Raw genomic sequence first — 22,335 nt, 5'->3', positions numbered from 1 at the left:
TCAAATCCCTTATGATTATACAGTGGAAGTGAGAAACAGATTTAAGGGCCTAGATCTGATAGATAGAGTGCCTGATGAACTATGGAATGAGGTTCGTGACATTGTACAGAAGACAGGGATCCTCATGGAAAAGACCATCCTCATGGAAAAGAAATGCAAAAAAGCGAAATGGCTGTCTGGGGAGGCCTTACAAATATCTGTGAAAAGAAGAGAAGTGAAAATCAAAGGCGCAAAGGAAAGATATAAGCATCTGAATGCAGAGTTCCAAAGAATAGCAAGAAGAGATAAGAAAGCCTTCTTCAGCGATCAATGCAAAGAAATAGAGGAAAACAACAGAATGGGAAAGACTAGAGATCTCTTCAAGAAAAGTAGAGATACCAAGGGAACATTTCATGCAAAGACGGGCTCGATAAAGGACAGAAATGGGATGGACCTAACAGAAGCAGAAGATATTAAGAAGAGATGGCAAGAATACACAGAAGAACTGTACAAAAAAGACCTTCATGACTCAGATAATCACGATGGTGTGATCACTGACCTAGAGGCAGACATCCTGGAATGTGAAGTCAAGTGGGCCTTAGAAAGCATCACTACGAACAAAGCTAGTGGAGGTGGTGGAATTCCAGTGGAGCTCTTTCAAATCCTGAAAGATGATGCTGTGAAAGTGCTGCACTCAATATGCCAGCAAATTTGGAAAACTCAGCAGTGGCCACAGGACTGGAAAAGGTCAGTTTTCATTCCAATCCCAAAGAAAGGCAATGCCAAAGAATGCTCAAACTACCACACAATTACACTCATCTCACACACTAGTAAAGTAATGCTCAAAATTCTCCAAGCCAGGCTTCAGCAATATGTGAACCGTGAACTTCCAGATGTTCAAGTTGGTTTTAGAAAAGGCAGAGGAACCAGAGATCAAATTGCCAACATCCAATGGATCATGGAAAAAGCAAGAGAGTTCCAGAAAAACATATATTTGTGCTTTATTGACTATGCCAAAGCCTTTGACTGTATGGATCACAATAAACTGTGGAAAATTCTTCAAGAGATGGGAATACCAGATCGCCTGATCTACCTCTTGAGAAACCTATATGCAGATCAGGAAGCAACACTTAGAACTGGACATGGAACAACAGACTGGTTCCAAATAGGAAAAGGAGTATGTCAAGGCTGTATATTGTCACCCTGCTTATTTAACTTATATGCAGAGTACATCATGAGAAATGCTGGAGTGGAAGAAACACAAGCTGGAATCAAGATTGCTGGGAGAAATATCAATAACCTCAGATATGCAGATGACACCACCCTTATGGCAGAAAGTGAAGAGGAACTCAAAAGCCTCTTGATGAAAGTGAAAGTGGAGAGTGAAAAAGTTGGCTTAAAGCTCAACATTCAGAAAACGAAGATCATGGCATCTGGTCCCATCACTTCATGGGAAATAGATGGGGAAACAGTGGAAACAGTGTCAGACTTTATTTTTCTGGGCTCTAAAATCACTACAGACGGTGACTGCAGCCATGATATTAAAAGACGCTTACTCCTTGGAAGGAAAGTTATGACCAACCTAGATAGCATATTCAAAAGCAGAGACATTACTTTGCCAACAAAGGTTCGTCTAGTCAAGGCTATGGTTTTTCCAGTGGTCATGTATGGATGTGAGAGTTGGACTGTGAAGAAGGCTGAGCACCGAAGAATTGATGCTTTTGAACTGTGGTGTTGGAGAAGACTCTTGAGAGTCTCTTGGACTGCAAGGAGATCCAACCAGTGCATTCTGAAGGAGATCAGCCCTGGGATTTCTTTGGAGGAAATGATGCTGAAGCTGAAACTCCAGTACTCTGGCCACCTCATGCGAAGAGTTGACTCATTGGAAAAGACTCTGATGCTGGGAGGGATTGCGGGCAGGAGGAGAAGGGGACAACAGAGGGTGAGATTGCTGGATGGCATCACTGACTCGATGGACGTGAGTCTGAGTGAACTCCAGTAGCTGGTGATGGACAGGGAGGCCTGGCGTGCTGCGATTCATAGGGTTGCGAAGAGTCAGACACGACTGAGCGACTGAACTCAACTCAAGTAATGTAACAACTTAAAAGCTCTGCCCTTTCCTTAAAAGAATATCAGGGCATCTATGTTACTACTGAAAACTTACCATTCTAACTGTTTCAGTTCAGTTCAGTTACTCAGTCGTGTCCGACTCTTTGCGACCCCATGAATCGCAGCACGCCAGGCCTCCCTGTCCATCACAAACTCCCGGAGTTCACTCAGACTCACGTCCATCGAGTCAGTGATGCCATCCAGCCATATAGTAACAACAGGGTGAAAGACTGAATGAGCCCGGAGCCCAGTGATTGGCTACAGTACAGCAGCTTTGTGGATTGCTATGTCTGTTACAGCTTGCACAGCATCCAGAGGGCTTCCCCGGCTCACCATTGCGTGCATACTTTGTTTCCTCTTTCCTGATATGAAAACTAAGCCAGAACTGGACATTAGGTGATTGAGATTACTTAGGAAAAAAAGAGAAATTTGGAAAACACAAGTGGGTAATCGAGGGCCAGAATGTTTCTGATGTTTTGTTTTTACGTAGTGGCTTACCATTTCTTGTAAATTTTGGCCCCAAGTACCAAATATCAGGCTTTATCTACTGAACTCAGAAAGACTGATTTGTGTTCTGCTGATTCTGATCATTTTTCAGAATAGTAAAAGCTTCGCTTCTGCGTTTCTCATCAGTAACATGGGAAAAACTGTAAGAGCAGTGTAGTGTCTAATGGACTATTAATTCTTCATGTCAGCATTCACAGACTGATCAATGAATCACATACATTAAGAACCTGCTTTGTGCACGACACTGGAAAAATACAAAAAATCACAGATGAATAAAACATTTCCTCTGACCTAAAGGAACTTACAATCTTGTTGAAGAAATAAGATTCCATAGAAGTTAAACAGTACATGGTGGGGAAAGTACCAGAGCTTTCACAGGGCTAATTGTGAGAAAAATACTAATCACTCCAAGTTCACTGAACATGAGACTTCATTTGAAGGATTGATAGCCTAAGCTGCACTTCGAGGGGTGGCAGGATTTGGACAAGCCAAAAATATTATGTAAGGTCTATTTGTGTTTGAGGTATGCATTTGTGTGTGTACTCAGTTATTCCTGAGTCTTTAGGACTGCTCACCAAGCTCCTCTGTCCATAGGATTCTCCAGGCAAGAATACTGGAGTGGGTTGCCATTCCCTTCTCCAGGGGATCTTCCCAACCCAGGGATCGAACCTGTGTCTCCTTGCATTGGCAGGTGGATTCTTTACCACTGGCCCACCTGGGAAGTCCATGTTTTAGGTAGCTATATCCTTAGAGTCTAATGCTATACTATGAAACGAGCACTTATTGCTGCAGGCAGTTCAGCAAGCCCAAAATCCCTCTGCCTAAAATAGCCAATGAATTGAAACATGATATTACAAAGATCAGATGCAAACAAGTGTGATTAAGGAGAAATGGATGACAGGGCAGGGGCATGAATTGGGAGATTGGGATTGACGTGTGTGCACTGCCATGTGTAAAATAGATAGCTAGTGGGGTGCTGCTGTACAGCTCAGCCCAGCCCTCTGTGATGACCTGGCTGGGGGGATGATGAGTGGGTGGGAGAGGGGGTCCCAGAGGAAGAGGGATACATGTATACATTTCATTGTACAGCAGATGAGCATAATATTGTAAAGCAACTATACCCCGGCTTAAGAAAAAAAGTAATGGGGATCATTTTGGGCATTTCTAACAATCCAAATACAGAACTAGAGTTGTATTTATGTTCAAGGATCATAATAATACTCACCAGCAGGCTTTTTTGATATTCCCTCTGATAAAAGGTGATAAAGTAGTATCAGATATTACAGTGTGTAGTGTGACTAGTCTGAGCACAAGTTGGGTGTTTGAATAATTCACTGTATTTTCAGTGGCTTGTATACATGCATATATTTGTACATATTATTTTAATCTAAATTACATGTGAATTTCTCACAGAATTAAAGGGAAAGTTGAACAGCCAGTCTTTCGAAAAGAGAGGAGGAAGGTTTCTTTATGAGTAGCAAGAATGCGCGGACAGTGTCTTACGAATGTGACAGAGGATGAGACATTGGCCGCTTTTTTTCCCCTCATGGCTGTGTTTAAGAAAGTTTTTATGGGAGGTCCTGTCTTAGGACATGTGTCCTCTTATCCAGGAAGTCCTGGACTTCTTCATTGTGAGGCCCATCAAGGTTGCATGAGATTGAGAAGGTTGAAATTCCTGAAGGAAAACTGAGTTACCTTTGTTAGAAAATGGGGAGGAGGCTGCAAACAGTGGCATCGCTAAGTACTGAACTCAACAACAACTTATCTTGAAGTAATTTATTTCTCATTAAAGCCCTAGAAGGCAAGCATTAACATTCCACAGTTTATAAACAAACATGACTCCAGTCACACAGTTAGAAAATGTGGTTCTAAGATTTTAGCAGGTTCTGTATCAAAACCTGTACATTGCTGGCAGCAACACACACACACACATGCATGCACATGCATGTGTAAATTAAGAGATTAAGGCTTCAATTCAAACGATTCAATTATTTCTATTGATCAGATTTGTCGATGCCTATTTATTATGTTACCTTTTCCCCCCGGGGAGTAGCACGGAAGCCTTTGTGCTCATCCAGCCTGCTCACCTCCATATTCCCTTTGTGACTATCAATGTGCATCTCAATAGCTGGGTGACAACCATGCTGCTTGTGAATACGGAGAGGACCATTTTAATCGATCTCCATAGCTTATTGAACAGCAGCACCGATAACTACAGGCATTTTTTTAGGATTGATATTGTCGCAGATGTGCAGAACACTGGGGATATTCAGATATAGAAGACACAACCCCAGCCCACTTGCTATCTAGCAGGAGGAGAGATCTTAGCAAAAACTTAGAAAAAAATTCCAATGTTAAATCTGGAAATGAGAAACCATTTTTTAAAATATTCTCATTTTGCAGATAAAGAATACAAATGGTGAATGAAAAGTCCAACTTGATACAATAGGTTTGTGGCAGGGTCCTGGCTATAAATATTACCTTTTAAATGCCCAGTCTGTGGTTCATGGCGGCATATATAAATAGCACAGAGAGCTTGTAGTGAAATTCCTGAGTCATATATACCACAAGCCTTAAAAAGGCGCGATTTCTAAAGTATTGGGTTGGCCCAAAAGTTTGTTTGGGTTTTCTGTAACATCTTACAGAAAAACCCAAATAAACATTTGGCCAATCCAATAATTGGGGTGGCTTGGTGCTTTACTGCCTGAGGATTTTCATCAAGGAATAGTAGGAGCGCAATAATTGGAAGGAGGAAAGATCAGAGTAAAGAAGGACCTACACGAGGAAAGTCACCGAAATGGAGATACACGCTATATTGTCATTTATTCCATTAATACATCAGTGTGGCTATCTTAGAATTTTAGGTAGAGCAGTGGACAAAAATAATGTAAAGCTGAATTCTAGAAATGTAGGTAGCAGAGACTAACAGCTCATCTACAGGCAATATGGTACTTACTGGAAAGATGGCGCAGACAAACACCGTTCTAAATCTTGGCTCCATCAACAATCAGCTGTGAGACTTTAAAGTCCAGTCCTTAACTACAGCAGTAATGGTACCTGCTTGCCTTAGAAATTGTGTTTGGCTGGTAGGAACAAAGCTTAACACTAATGACGTATCAATGAGAAGTCTGGTACCAGGCAATCAAAGAATGACAAATAGGCAGGATAATGTCATCAAGGGTTTGGCCTTTTATACCAGGCACTCATCACCTTGTATTTACAAGATGCTTTTTGGATTGCTCTCTAGTGTGTTCGTATCCCAGGTGAGATAGAGGGGAAGGGGCAAAATCAAATGCCAGGTGAATTAGCAGTTGTCTCCTATCCTTAAAGGAGTTTTGGAATGATGCCCAACCTGTAAATTTTCTTTTGCATCTCATTTGCTAAGAGTCCATGGAATTCTCCGGGCAAGAATACCAGAGTGGGTAGCTATTCCCTTCTCTAGGGGATCTTCCCTACCTAGGGATCGAACCTGGATCTCTTGCATTGCTGGCAGATTCATTACTGTCTGAGCCATGGTCAGCCCACAGATGTAAGGATACTGCATCTACAGGGCGGCTAGCTAGTATAGTTTTTCAGCTGGACACATGCCTGCCTCTGACATAACCAGGTTTCTATGAATAAGAATTAAGGGCAGGTGAACATTAGGCATGCAAGTGAAAGTGTGTTACATGACCTTACATAGCTGTTTGAGGATTAGGAAACAATGTATATATTTTAAATTCTTAGTCTATTTAGGGGGAGGGACTGTTGGGGGAAAAGTTAATGAATCTGCTTTTGGATATACTGACCTTTAACAGAAGATGTTGCCGGTATTTGGGGTAGTTTATGAAATCTCAGGAAAAGGATTGAAACTGGATATTGAGATTTTTGAGGCGTCTGCATAATAAATACAGAGAGCACAACCTTAACTGCTGGTGCTGCAAAAATATGGAAGCGATCTCTTTAATTGGTCGCTCCAACCTCCAGTGAAGGAGGTCAAGTATTTTCGGCTGTAATTTATAGAAACTAGAAGGATCATTGTGAATGTGCAGTCACCACTAACTGCAGCAGAAGTTGCATTAAAGATAACTTTGGGTCATGATTAGAGAAACACCAGTCCTTTCCTTTCCCGTTCAGCCTCTAATTGGCAATTGTATTTCTCTGTCCCCAAACCAGTAGATCCGGAGCTACAAAGAGCGTGTGGCTCTGAACTTCTTCAGAGTGTTTTTTTCTCTCTTGGCCTCACTCAGCCCTCCCAGACTTATTCAGAGACAATTTGTACCACTCACTCTAAAAAGTGCTATATTTTATTTCTCTTGGTTAAGGAATTTTTTTTTTCCTTAGGTAACTTTATCATTAACTAATGTCTCATACAGAAACTCCTGCTTTTTGCATATCCAGAGGGGCTGGTAGAAACTAGGGGCCCCTTTAATGCTGGGGATCCCAAGTCCTTGTGGTTAAGAAGTAGAATAACTATTCTTTGTCTCTTCCTGGTCCCTGCCAGAGTCCTCCATCTCTTCTCAAGTTAATTCCTCTTTCTGTTCCCCACTCTTGCCCTCGTTCCCTTCATCTTACTTGAGCACAGCAATTTGTTGCTTTCCTCCTGAATACTTCTTTTAAATTGCTGTCTTTCAAAATATTTTGCTTACATACCATATTTCCTGAAGTAGACTATCACAGGCACATTCTCCAGATTAATTGCTGAATATGTGAATGAGTGAAAGGGAGACATAAGAATATCCAAATGATTCACAAATTATCAAATACCATATATATTTGTGTGTGTGTGTGTGTGTATGGCTATTTAGTGAGAGCTAAATGAGAGTTACAGGGCTTCCCTGGTGGGTCAGTGGTAAAGAAACCACTGGCCAATGCAGAAGATGTGGGTTTGATCCCTGGGTAGAGAAGATCCCCTGGAGAAGGAAATGGCAACCCACTCCAGTATTCTTGCCCTGTGAAATCCCACGGACAGAGGAGCCTAGTGGCTACAGTTCATCTGATCAAAGAGTCGGGTATGACTGAGCAACTAAATAACAACAGATGTGAGTTAAAACTAGAGCTACCACACAGTTATAAGTGGAAGCTACAGAGTTTATGATTTAGAAATGATTAATATTTGGATAATAGAAACTCTAGTACCCATTCTTTCCAAACTTATAGAGGCATAGGTGATAACTCTGTTCCTGAAAGATTTAGGGGTTTTTCTATGAGGTGAACAGAAATTGGAGATATTTTACATATTAAATGAATTCTTGAGTTTAATGTCCTTTATTCTAAACCTGGGAAGCTTTGAGACTATTGATAATAGAGCCAGATGTTTTAGTTATTAACTGTAGTCTGTGAGGAATTACACGAACTCATTTAGAGAGCTATGTGGCAAGTTCAAGGCCTTTTTGCTTTGTAAGAATCTAGAAGTTACTTTGTTCCTGAATATGCTAACATTATCACAGCTGACTGAAAAAAAAAATGAACAATTCAGGGTTTTTAGTATTGACTCCATTGATGCATGGATATTAAGTTATATTCTTTTGTCAAACATTAATATTAATTATTCTATTATCATTGAATTAGATATATAATATATGTGTATATGGTCGCAGGTATATATAGAGAATATATTAATAATATGAAATAATGGCATAAACTGGTTTGACTAAAGCAACATTTCAGAGAAGATCTGGCTTTTCTATGTAACAGAAAATTTGTCTGTTCTTGTTTGCATGGCCGTTGTGTGGAAAGTAGATTGGAGACGGTAAGAATGGAAGTACGCTGATAAAAAGTAGAATGATGCAGAATCTAAGCTCGTATGTGGTAGCTTGGAATGACTGCACTTGAGAGTAGATCCTGACAAATTGACGCAGGGACAAGAGAGAGAAACAAATCTATGTTTTTAGCTTGAGCATCCACGTGACAGGTGATGTCATTTGCTCAGGTGGTAAAGAGGGAGGGAGGAGGTGATGTGGGAGACCTTAGGAGACAGAAAAGCAGTCTGAGAATGTCACATTTCAGTTCACATTGTTTATTTATGTCTGCTTCTACTAAGCAAGTAATTCAGTAAGTCTGGTTGGCCAAGGAGATTTTTATATAAATGTACAGGTCATCAAAATTATAGAATTGACTTAATCTACAGGGCCATATAAGATGGAAGGAAAAATGTTTTTTTTCAAAGAGAAGGGGATGTGTGGGAAAGGTTTTGGGGGAAGTAATTAAAGATCACGGAGGAGAGGGTAAACCAACTGAGGTCCTGAAAAGGGCAGGCAGTAATGTAGGAGAAAACCAAAGAATACATGATATTAATAAAGGTAAAAGGAAAATGTGTTTTAAGGAGGTGTCAGTGGTCAATTGTGGGAAACTTGGATGACATAGAAAGTAAGAAGAGAGAAAGCAACAATGGATTTGACAGAATGGAGGCCCAAAAAGAAATCGACACAAATGGAAGAATTTTTTTTTTTTAATGAAAAACACATGTTTTTGAGTCCAGTAAAGCTTTTTTTTTTTTTCTTATTTTATTTTATTTTTAAACTTTACATAATTGTATTAGTTTTGCCATATATCAAAATGAATCCACCACAGGTATACATGTGTTCCCCATCCTGAACCCTCCTCCCTCCTCCCTCCCCACACCATCTCTCTGGGTCGTCCCAGTGCACTAGCCCCAAGCATCCAGTATCGTGCATCGAACCTGGACTGGCAACTCGTTTCTTACATGATATTTTACATGTTTCAATGCCATTCTTCCAAATCTTCCCACCCTCTCCCTCTCCCACAGAGTCCATAAGACTGTTCTATACATCAGTGTCTCATTTGCTGTCTCGTACACCGGGTTATTGTTACCATCTTTCTAAATTCCATATATATGCGTTAGTATACTGTATTGATGTTTTTCCTTCTGGCTTACTTCACTCTGTATAATAGGCTCCAGTTTCATCCACCTCATTAGAACTGATTCAAATGTATTCTTTTTAATGGCTGAGTAATACTCCATTGTGTATATGTACCACAGCTTACAGCTTTCTTATCCATTCATCTGCTGATGGACATCTAGGTTACTTCCATGTCCTGGCTATTATAAACAGTACTGCCAGTAAAGCTTTATACATAGAATAGGATCCAAACCCAAGGAAAAATGTTCTTGAGGTCAGCAGATAGGACAGACAGGTTAAATAGAATGTCTTGATTTGACACTTAGCTGCAATAAATAGATGGTAAGTAGAGGGTATAAGGACATTCAGTTGAGATGCAGTTTTCCTCTCATGTTTCATGTAGCACAGATCCTGGAGGTGAGGGTGAGTACCCTTTGTACTGCCATTACCATTTGCAAAGTAGTTGTCTTTTCCCTTCCAAACTCCCAGCTCTTGGCAGAATGCATCACCACACTTGATTCAAAACCTTTCCTGTTGCTATCCACCACCAGATATACAGTAATCACACTGATTTGTTGAGTCTTTTAGTACTCAGATTATTTTGTCTTTCTCTACCATCACTTTTGGCATGATGATTAGTATCTGGCCTCTCACTTTCTTAGTCTTTTTGACTTTAATGATCTGTTTCTTTGCCCCAGTTTTGTCATAGATTCTTATGAACATACCCTTGTCTTGTTAACCTGAGCTGCTGTTGAAAATCTACTTCAAGCATCTACCCTCTTGTCCACTACCTCCCACTGCAGCAATTCTGGATCCTGAGAAAGTCCTCCCGCTTGGTGATGCTACCATGTCATGGCAGTCTGCCTTCTCTTATTTCCTCAGTTCCCTCTTACAAGTTTAGAGACCGTGGGTCTTCTTTATCATTCCTCCTATGTAGATATCTGAGTCTATCCTCCTCTTCTCCTTTGATTGTTGATAACTGGCTAAACCCAACCCTCTCCTTTACATACATCTTCAGACAAGCAAGACAGACAAATAGGATGACTGGCTTCACATTAAATTAATGGACATAAGTCTCAAAGGAGCAATCCACAATGTGTAGCTTATTCCATTATGCTCTCCCTGCTGCTGCTAAGTCACTTCAGTCGTGGCCGACTCTATGCGACCCCATAGATGGCAGCCCACCAGGCTCCCCCCTGGGATTCTCCAGGCAAGAGTACTGGAGTGGGGTGCCACTGCCTTCTCTGATACTCTCCCTAGTATATGTATTTTTGGTCTCTTCTAAGAAAAGGAATTGTCTCTCTCCTCCTCAAACTACCTTTTCCTTTCTCTCTTAGCTGGTAATCTTGTCTCCTATGCCATCAACAAAACGGATCCATTAGATAGCTTTCTAATATTCTGAATACCCAAATACCTGTTGCTGCCTAAAGACAGTAATGTTTGCTGGTTTGTGGTCAATTTTTTGCTAACATTTTTTGATGTCTTCTCTTTCCTTTTTATGTTCCTGGCATCTTGTTATAGAGCTGAGTAGTAGTACATGATTCTATTTAATAGTCACCAATAAAGTACTCAGGAAACGTAGAATACTTTCTGAAATTGGGTGTGTGTTTATTTGTTCATTCATTTGTTTTTAAATGACAGTCCTTATTTCACCCAAGTAGAAAGACTGTGAGTGCATTTGAAGATAGTCATTAATGAGAAAAGGGTGAATTTTGTATATGGAACAAAAAAAAAAGCATAATTGAATAAGAATACAAGTAGAGCAGTAGTTTTTCACTAATGTTTGGATTGCAGATATTTTGAGAAAAGGCTTTAACACACCAAAATGTTTATGTAATTTGAGGTATTTTTAAAGATTTTTATTTTATATTGGATTATAGTTGATTTACAGTGTTGTTTCAGATATATAGCAAAGTGGTTCAGTTATACATATATCCAATTTTTTTTTTTTCTTTAGATCCTTTTCCCATGTAGACCATTACAGAGTTTTGAGTAGAGTTCCGTGTACTACATAGTAGGTCCTTATTCAGTTCAGTTCAGTCGCTCAGTCGTGTCTGACTCTTTGCGACCCCATGAATCGCAGCACGCCAGGCCTCCCTGTCCATCACCAACTCTCGGAGTTCACTGAGACCCACGTCCATTGAGTCAGTGATGCCATCCAGCCATCTCATCCTCTGTCGTCCCCTTCTCCTCCTGCCCTCAATCCCTCCCAGCATCAGAGTCTTTTCCAATGAGTCAACTCTTCGCATGAGGTGGCCAAAGTACTGGAGTTTCAGCTTCAGCATCATTCCTTCCAAAGAAATCCCAGGGCTGATCTCCTTCAGAATGGACTGGTTGGATCTCCTTGCAGTCCAAGGGACTCTCAAGAGTCTTCTTCAATACCACAGTTCAAAAGCATCAATTCTTCGGCACTCAGTTATCCATTTTATAATATTGTGTATATATCAATCCCAGTGTCTCAATTTATTCCTCCATGCTTTTCCCCTGGTAACCATAGTTTGTTTTCTACATCTGTGACTCTACCTTCTATTTTATAAAAGTTCATTTATACTTTTTTTAGATTATAAGCTGTATCATTTGATATTTGTCTATCTGACTTCACTCAGTATTACAATCTCTAAGCCTCATCCATGTTGCTGCAAATGGCATTATTCTGTCCTTTTCTATGGCTGATTAATACTTTATTGAATGTATGCACCACATCTTTATCCATTCCTCTTTTGATGGACATTTAGGCTGCTTCCATGTCTTGCTATTGTAAATAGTGCTGCAGTGAATATCGGGTATCCGTATCTTATCAAATTGTGATTTTCTCCATATATATGGCCAGGAGTGGGTTCTTTTTTTTTTTTAAGAAACCTCCATACTGTTTTTTCTAGTGGTTGTATCAATTTACATTCCCACCAACAGTGTACCAGGGCTCCCTTTTCTGCACGGTGCACAGTTCTGCTTTGAAACATGTCTGTGGTCCCTGAGTAAGAGATACAAAAAGAAGAAAGGTTACGATCAGGCTGGAGTTATTAAAACACAAGATGTTACTCAGTACATGTGAATGGGTGAGTTGTCTACATACATGTCATTTTAGAGGGACCTCTAATCATGAACAGGGATACTAAAATATGTTGTAAATGTTTTTTAGGAACCACTATTTAGAGTTTATAATGGCATATTCAAATCTACTTTGAAGATAATTATGCTAATTATATGATTGTTTTTATTTTGCACTGTTGGACAGAAAAGCAGAGGTTACTGACAAGCAGATGATGAATCAACTAGAACACTGATGCAGTTTTAAACTAGGCATATTCTATGTTAATGTGACAGATCGTGGAGTCAGCAGAATTTGGTGATTTGATGTGCAATTAACAAAATAAATAGAGCAAATTATAATCAGACATAAATATTGAAGTGCTTTTTTATTTTTTTTTAATATTAGGTATTCAATTGACAGAAACACAGATTTGGAGAGATACTTCAATATCGATGCCAACAGTGGAGTTATTACAACCGCCAAATCTTTGGATCGAGAGACAAACGCTGTTCACAATATCACAGTCCTTGCAATGGAGAGCCGTAAGTTGTAAGGTTTAACATTAAATTAGGATGGAGGACATTGAGAGTGGAGAATGGGCTGCCATGAGTTTATAATTTCAACTTGAATTTTACTAGATACTTGTTTGAATTCAGTAAAATTGTGAAACTCCCTGGTTTCAAGGTGTGAAATATATTTACATTTTCTAACTTGGTTTGCTAATACTTAGAAAGTTAATGGAATGAAGTTACCATAAAATAATGGGCCTAATTTACCCTTAGACGCTTTCTTCTTGTCTTGTGGTCACAGTTCATTGCTGCATCTATGCTGCCATGAGTTAGTCCAGGAGCTTACAAAAATAGTCAACTGGTCTCTAACCAGACACTCAAGTTTGTGCATTCTCATATTAAACTAATTTTGGTCCTTGATGAGAAAAACTTTGAGAACAATGCACAAATACATTGTATGCATGTTTATAATATGATGTCTGTGTATATATATATATACACACACACACAGGTAATATGTATATATTATAGACATATTCATACAAAAGGAGCTCTAACATTGAATAATATTTAAATTCATGGCTTCTTTGTCACTCTCTGTGTGTATATGACATTTGGATCAGAATTTCTCTTGCTGCCTTTAAAATCTGCAATGTATGATTCTAGATTTTACATGAAACATGGTCATTTCCTTATTAGATTTGTGCTTTAGAGGCAGACATTTTTGATTGATTCTAATGGTTCATAATATAAGTTTAAGAAAGATGGCATTGGAGTAATAGCTTTAGTCTAAGCACAAGCAGGGATCAGAGGTTGCAGGTTCAATGCCAGCCACGTGCACTAAAGTGAGTATTACAGTGATGAGTCACGTTTTGTTTTTCAGTGCATATGACACTTATACTAATCAGTACTCTGTAAGGTGTGCAATAAATAGCATTATGTCTAGAGAAACAATGCTGACACCTTAAGAAATATTTTAATGCTAAAGACTGCTGTCATCTGAACCTTCAGATGTAAGAATATTAGCAACATCAGAGGTCACCATCAGTTCAGTTCAGTTCAGTCACTCAGTTGCGTCTGACTCTTTGTGACCCCATGAACCGCAGCATGCCAGGCCTCCCTGTCCATCACCAACTCCTGGAGTTTGCCCAAACCCATGTCCATCGAGTCGGTGATGCCATCCAGCCATCTCACCCTCTGTCATCCCCCTCTCCTCCTGCTTTCAGTCTTTCCCAGCATCAGGGTCTTTTCAGATGAGTCAGCTCTTCACATCAGGTGGCCAAATATTGGAGTTTCAGCTTCAACATCAGTCCTTGCAATGAACACCCAGGACTGATCTCCTTTAGGATGGAGTGCTTGGATTTCCTTGCAGTCTAAGGAACTCTCAGTCTTCTCCAACACCACAGTTCAAAAGCATCAATTCTTTGGCGCTCAGCTTTCTTCACAGTCCAACTGTCACATTCATACATGACCACTGGAAAAACCATAGCCTTAACTAGACGGACCTTTGTTGGCAAAGTAATGTCTCTGCTTTTGAATATGCTTTCTAGGTTGGTCATAACTTTCCTTCCAAGGAGTAAGTGTCTTTTAATTTGATGGCTGCAATCACCATCTGCAGTGATTTTGGAGCCCAGAAAAATAAAGTCAGCCATTGTTTCCACTGTTTCCCCATCTATCTGCCATGAAGTGATGGGACCAGATGCCATGATCTTAGTTTTCTGAATGTTGAGCTTTAAGCCAACTTTTTCACTCTCCTCTTTCACTTTCATCAAGAGGCTCTTTAGTTCTTCTTCACTTTCTGCCATAAGGGTGGTATCATCTGTACCATAACACATAATAAATATAAGTTTTGAAATATTTTGAGAATTACCAAAATGTGACAGAGACATGAGGTAGGTGAGCCAGTATTATTGCAGAAATGGGCCTGATGCACATGTTTGATGAAGAGTTGGCATACACCTTATAAAATAAAAAAAGTATAAAATAAAAAAAATAAAATAATGAAGTAAGAAAAAAGAAGCATTAATAACATACTAGAAATGGGAAAATGATGGCACGAATTTCGAATAGATTTCTCTAGCCTAAAAGTTGTTAATAGGTGTACCCAATCACTTGGTAAGACATGATTGTGACTCAGTCTTGTGCTTCACTCATATACCCAGAGGATATAACCCAATCCTCTTATCAGATTCATTCTCCTCTGGAGATCTGGAGATGACAAAATAAGCCTTGGTTCAAAAAATATTTTTTTAATAAACTGTGTTCTGAACAGAGTTGTTGACAAAAAAATGTATTGGAACTCTGAAGCTACGCAAAACTATTTTTTGATATATATAAATGTAAATCCACTGAATGAATTGTCTGAGTGCAAAAAAAAAAAAAGAGTTGGCATACACCTTCAACTTGTAGAACACACAATCTCTACAAAGCACATTCAAAGCAAAGTACAATAGAACTAGGTGTGCCTGTAAATGAGAAAATCTTTTCCTCTTTACTAGAGAATCCATCTCAAGTGGGAAGAGGCTACGTAGCAATCACTATCCTTGACATCAATGACAATGCCCCTGAGTTTGCCATGGACTATGAGACCACTGTTTGTGAAAACGCCCAGCCAGGCCAGGTAAGAGGCTTCAGAATACCAGCCTCCTTGTTCGTGATTTCTTTAAAAATACCCAGTGGTACTTGCCTTTGAAATCCTGCCAGCTTTAAGATGAAATATCATCAGCATGTTTCAGCAAAACTAACACTTTGATGTATAGTATAAACTAATATTAAAGGAACTTTCAAATTCTGGTTTAATTGGGATGATGAAAAAATTCCTCCAGAAGAAAGGCAAGCATTGTAAAAGCCATGGTAGATGTTAAGGGCTTAGGCTTTTTTAAAGAGAAATATAGCATGTGAAGCTCGATTGGGCCATTTCCCACGTTACACAGCGGGGCTTACATACTTTGAAGTTCCATGAATTTAGTGGAGTGTAGACGGGGGTGCCTGGTGGTCTGCCGTCTATGGGGTCGCACAGAGTCGGACATGACTGAAGTAACTTCGCAGTGGTAGTAGTAGCTCCTTGTGGTTTGGTCTGCTTATCCATATTGTCAGTGTCTTGTGATGTTTCTGATAAGGTAACCAGCTATTTCTGAGGTTCACAAAAGTCAGTTCAAATACGAATTTTGAAAAGAACATGAGTTGATTTTCAGAGCCCTTTTTAGATTGCATTCGTATCTGTATGTATGTTAGTTACTCAGTTGTGTCTGACTTTTTGCGATTCCGTGGACTCTAGCCCATCAGACTTCTCTGTTCATGGGGTTTTCCAGGTGAGAATACTGGAGTGGGTTGCCATTTCCTTCTGCAGGGGATCTTCCCTAAACCCAGGTCTCCCACATTGTGGGCAGATTCTTTACCATCTTAGCCACCAGGGAAGTCCTCATTTCAGTACTCCTGACCCTTCCCCAGCTCACTGTGCAGGATGGTATTTATCACCAGTGTTAAGCTGCTCTGTTCTCTGCTTAGAACACAGAGCGCACAGCATGCTGTCATGCTTTACACTGTCTATTCCTAGGTTATCCAGAAAGTCAGTGCTGTCGATAAAGACGAGCCAGCCAACGGCCACCAGTTTTATTTCAGCTTAACAACGGATGCAACGAACAACCACAACTTTTCACTGAAAGACAACAAAGGTAAGGTTTAACTGTTGTCACCAGAGGAAGCAACAGGTAGGAGCTTTCTGAACAAGAGGGCTTTTTCTCACTCAGGAATGCTGATGGGGATTTTTTTTTTTCTTTTTCATAACAGCAAGGACATTAATTAAAGGGAAATGAGCCCCTCAAGTAATTTTTATCTATGGATTTTCTGTCATGAAGAAGAAACTGCTACTTAAATCATTTTAGGCCTAAATCCAAAGAGGGGAGAAGATGGATTCATCTCTGTCTTTTATTTCTGGCTATTTGCTTCCTTTTTGTATACAAAGCTCTTTATCCAGAGTATCTGATCAGTTGAGGGTCAGCTAAATGCCTTAGTAAGGATTATATTACCTAGGCATAACTTGAGACATTAGAAAAGTAATTGGACTTAACACATTTCAACCTAAATCACCTTTGACATAGTATTTTCAGTGTCAACATCAGTTACTGTTTCATTTTTAGCATAAAAGTAATCCATGGAAACAATATACTCTTAATGCAAAGAAATACAGAATTTAAAAGGAATAACGAATTCCCTGTCATTCCAAATCCCATTTCTCTGCTTCAAAGAAAAGCAGTTTTATAAAGGTCATTATAGAAATAGTTTTCAAACATCTGTAGCTAGTTTCTGGTTTTGCTCAATTATATAAACACACACACTTATAACCATATAGATAGTGTATTTAGTCACTAAGTTGTGTTTGATTCTTATGTGATCCCATGGACTATAGCCTGCCAGGCTCCTCTGTCCATGTAATTTTCCAGGCAAGAATACTGGAGTGGGTTGCTATTTCCTTCTCCAATAGATAGTATATAGACAATCATAAAAACTTTTCAAGGAAGTATGAGAACTTGCTATTTATTATCTAACTTTGATGTGTGTGTGTGTGTGTGTGTGTAAACAGAGAGAGGAGATATCAAAAGTTCAAAGTGTTAGTTGCTCAGTTGTGTCCAACTCTTTGCAACCACGTGGATTATAGCCTGCTAGACTTCTTTCTTCATGGGACTCTCCAGGCAAGAATACTGGAGTGGATTGCCATTTCCTTCTCCAGGGGATATTCCCAACCCAGGGATTGAACCCAGGTCTCTCACATTACAGGCAGATTCTTTCCTGTCTGAGCCACCAGAGAGGAGTATATACCCCAACAATACAGAAAATGTAATTTTTCAGTTTTAACATGTGAATCAAGTTTCAGAAAAACCAAACGTAGAATGTGTTAGTCCAATCTGACTTAGTAAAAAGACTTGCTTTCAGACAATGGACGTTGCAAGTGCTTTTATCTGAAGCCACCAACTGTTTAACTGGAGAAAATTCAGCTTTGGCCTCAAAAATTCTTGAAAATATTTTTTCTGATGCTGCTCTCTGCTTAATGAGGATATTGCCTTTTCCCGTTAGCAACATAAAAGGAAGCACATTCTCTGTGTGGGTAATCCCAGACTCTCTGCCTTCATCATAGTTGGAAAAGGCCATTCTCAGCACTTGCACAGAGGGGAGTTTAGGCCTCAGAGGGCCTTAAATATTTCCCCCACATGTCATCAGCCAGTACCACCATGATTGTGGACCAGCACAGAACGAAAAGGGTTGGATTTTCCAGGAATTCATCCAGCCACACAATTAAAAGCTTTTCCCAAGTCAAGCCCTTGCTTATGGGAATCCTGGAGGAAAACATAAGGACCAGGAAGAAGGAACAGCGGTTCATATGTTGGCTTGCATTTTAGAGGGTACATAGAGAACACGGTGAACTTTATGATCTCTTTCCCAATCATAGGAACATTACTATAAATTTAAAAATCACATATCAGATATTGGACATTTTAGCATGTACTCCCCAATTTGTTGTGTGTGTGTTATTTGATGCCAGGCATGTTAGATTACAAATCTACAACTTTGAAAAACCTTTGTGTATCGAGTCATAAATATGTATAACATCTGATCAGTTGGGAGGCAGACTAGAGGTGTGTGTGTGTTAAGTTACAGAAACATGCTCAACATAATATCCTTCAACTCCATGTGTTTTTAAATGAACGCTCTTGAATTCATACATTTTAAAATAAAAGATTTGTTTATATAGAAACCTACCAGCTGAACACCAAACACTTTTCTTCCTGCTACATTTGTAATTCCAGTCTCATGAGTGTATGCTCTTCTGGGCTGTTAGAGATAGTAGATGTCAGCTGGCTCTTTGATTAGAGTATTGTTAATTCTTTGATAACACTGTATATTAAAGCACAGTAGATAAAACTCTGGTCCTGGCATTCCCTCTTTTCCATTGTATTTTAATTAATTGCTATAAATTTTAAAACCACAGAAATTCCTTTATTAATTAAGGTAAGGTAACTTAAAGTCTGTTTCTGATGTAGAAATTAAAATTATATCATACAGCTATGTCATTCAGACTTACCACTGTTAAAAGTTTCATAGTAACTAATTGTTTAGATGAAATAAAATACTGAATATAAATTAATTTCAAATGGCCTAATTTATGACTGATAAAATGTTATATACATGATGTTTTGGTAATGCTATGGACCGTATAGATTTTTAAAAATTATATAACAATTTCTGTTTTGAATATCTTTGCATACTCTTTTTAATTAAAATAAGAGTGGCTTATTTTACTTGTTTCTGTATTGGGCTTAGAAATTGTCAAAGAAAGGGTGGATTGAAAATTTCACCTATTTCTTCAATGACATTGCAAAAAGTATTTACCCTGTTAATCATTATTATCCTTTCTATAAGCATATGGTTTGAAATTTAAGATTGTAAAAATTATATCTAGTATACACTTTTAATATGATAAATGATGTATAAACAGTTTTCTGTTCAGTTTTACTTTATAACTGTTTCTTTGGTCTTAACCATGTAGCACGTTGTAAGTTTTAAAAAATGTATCCAAATGAACCAGTATTTGGAAATACGGCTCAAAAGAAGCTAAAGAGAGTGACTTTAAGTCAGATGAAATTTGGTAGGACAGGGTCCATCAGAAATCTTGTATTCTATACTTTTGCTCTCTTCACTGTAGACAACACAGCCTCAATTCTTACCAGGAGAAATGGTTTCCGGAGACAGGAGCAGTCTGTCTATTACCTGCCAATCTTCATCGTGGACAGCGGGTCGCCTTCACTCAGCAGCACCAACACCCTCACCATCCGCGTCTGTGACTGTGACGCAGACGGGGTCGCCCAGACCTGCAACGCTGAGGCCTACGTCCTCCCTGCTGGCCTCAGCACCGGAGCGCTGATCGCAATTCTGGCCTGTGTCTTGACCTTATTGGGTAGGTACCATTTGCGATGCTTTTTCTGTAAGAGCAGTCACAACTGCCAGTGGTCAGAACTTTTCATACATTCTGAGGATACACGCAGATATTCTAACCCATGGTGTTTGGCTCACAGAGGAATGACCATTGGCCACACTTCCCAGTGATATGTTTAAAACTGAAATTGTCAATTTTTATTTTGTAAACACCAGTGAAGATAAATGGCTTCTGTTTAAAATGTTTTTTTTTTTTTTTTTTAAGATTTTAAAAAACATTTGCCATATGCTCCAGCCTATTTATTTTAGAGTTCAGGAGTCTCTATTAGACTAGAGAGAATCTTTTCTATGTTATTTTGACAATATGCTTATTTTAGAAATCATGGCCTTCAGTGGAATCTAATACTTAACTCCTTAAGACATGAACATTCTTTATGTTAGTCTTTATTCTTACCTGTGTGTTTGAAATACGTCATAATTTTTTTTAAAAGACCAATGAATATGAGGGCATAAAAAAAAGAAATGATGACTTTACATCCTGCCTCTTTTCAGAAAAGATTTAAATTACATTTTATTATTTGCAAAGCTTAAAAGATTGCAATTTCAGCAATGCAAAATTTCCCAAGAAGAATTTACATATGTAATTGTACTTTTCCATGATTACTTTATTATGTGGTTAAGCTTGATTTATAACTCATATTAGAATTGCAGTTTTATAAGAGATTATGCAGCATCCTTTTAAAAATTGGAAGGTGTCCAACATGGGCATTGGGTAATGGATTTATTCTTTTACATTCTGTGAAGGCAAAGTATAGTTACCTACAGCAAGGACAGTAAGCATTTAATATTGCATCTGAGCCTGTACTCTTGTGTTTTCTTGGGGTTTAATATAATTTGTAAATTCATTTATAGTTTTGTAAAAGCAGAATTTAGCAATGAGAATCATAATTGTATAACATTTAAAAGCAAGATTTATGAAGTTAGGTAAAACCTAGCTTTTATGCCTGCCTCCAACATATACTATGAGTTTGAGCAAGCTCTGGGAGTTGGTGATAGACAGGGAAGCCTGGCGTGCTGCATTCCATGGGGTCGCAAAGAGTCAGACAGAACTGAGTGACTCAACTGGTTGATTGAACATATACGAGCTCTTCACCAGGGGGAGCATTAGTTCTTCTAAGGCTAGCTTCTTAATCTCAAAGGAGAAAATAATATAGCTAAACTCATAAGGCTGTTGTGGATATTAAATGATAATTCACATGCCAACCATCTAGTGAGCATTCAGTAAATTTTAAGTATTATTGATAAAGCAAGTTCTCAACCTATTAACCAAGGTAAGACCTACTTACTAATACACTGTGGAAATAATCTCATGAAAATGGAAGTTATTACCTTCAGCTAACCAAATCTAGATGAGCACTAGCTATTTTTTCCCTATAGCTTCATATAGATGGCCAAAACTTAGAAATTCATTAGAAATGGCAAGTAACTCCCAATTAAATTCTGAATATAATGTAAAGGACTAGAGTCAGTTTTGAAAAAGATTGGACCATTGCAAACTGCTTATTATTTCTTTACCAGATTTCAAAACATGTTAATAAAAGGTAATTTGTATGTTTATTTTATAGTAGCTGGATAACCTAGAAGATAAATATTTTCCTTCATGTGTGTTTTTTTAATTTTATTGGAGTACTGTTTTTTTGACTTACGATGTTGCTTCAGGTGTATAACAAAGCGAATCAGTTTTTACATCTATCTATGTCCATTCTTTTTCAGATTCTTTTCCCATATAGCTTATTACAGAATACTGAGCGGAATTCCCTGTGCTGTACAGTAGGTCCTTGTTGGTTCTCTCTTTTATAGTGTGTATATATTAATCCCAATCCCCTATTTTATCCCTTATCCCTGTGTTTCCCCTTTGGTAATCATAAGTTTGATTTTGAGATCTGTGAGTCTGTTTTATAAATAAGTTCATTTGCATCACTTTAAAATTAGATTCCACATGTAAGTGCTATTACTTGATATTTGTCTGACTTTCACATGCCTCTTGGCCATCTGTATGTCTTCTTTGGAGAAATGTCTATTTATATCTGCCCATTTTTTTGATTGAGCTGTTTGGAGATTAAATCCCTTGTTAGTTGCTTATATTTATATTAAGTTATATGCATTTATATTACTTTTTGTTTTTTCCCTATTTGGATCTTTAGGTCCAAGAACCTCAAGTTCTATAACATCCCTTCTAGCTCTCGGTTCCTCAGACACAACGGAGATTAGTTAGACTGGCCCACCTTTAGTTTTTAGAAGGCATTTGTGGAAATCACTGTCCACCTCATGAAATTAGTGCTCTTCCAGTGTGTCCAGGTTTGGCAGCTGGATGTTTAGGTTTCATGCTTCTTTTCACTTTTCTTCCTTGAAAAGACCTTAACAGTAT

The 22,335-nt window shown here is 38.7% G+C and overlaps 1 protein-coding gene across 1 annotated transcript in view; it reads left to right on the top strand.

The window, feature by feature from the left end:
- Nucleotides 1–22,335, top strand: part of CDH7 (cadherin 7) — a 149,247-nt gene that overhangs the window by 113,243 nt on the left and 13,669 nt on the right. The window contains exons 8-11 of the mRNA XM_019987011.2: nucleotides 12,874–13,010; nucleotides 15,476–15,597; nucleotides 16,534–16,651; nucleotides 19,678–19,929. Of these exons, the coding sequence (XP_019842570.2) occupies nucleotides 12,874–13,010; nucleotides 15,476–15,597; nucleotides 16,534–16,651; nucleotides 19,678–19,929 (629 nt within the window). The remainder of the gene's footprint in view (nucleotides 1–12,873; nucleotides 13,011–15,475; nucleotides 15,598–16,533; nucleotides 16,652–19,677; nucleotides 19,930–22,335) is intronic.

This window comes from Bos indicus, chromosome 24 (assembly GCF_029378745.1).
Source record: "Bos indicus isolate NIAB-ARS_2022 breed Sahiwal x Tharparkar chromosome 24, NIAB-ARS_B.indTharparkar_mat_pri_1.0, whole genome shotgun sequence".
Taxonomy (NCBI): domain Eukaryota; kingdom Metazoa; phylum Chordata; class Mammalia; order Artiodactyla; family Bovidae; genus Bos; species Bos indicus.
The sequence above is the reverse complement of the archived record's forward strand: the minus strand, read 5'-3'. Positions and strand labels throughout refer to the sequence as shown.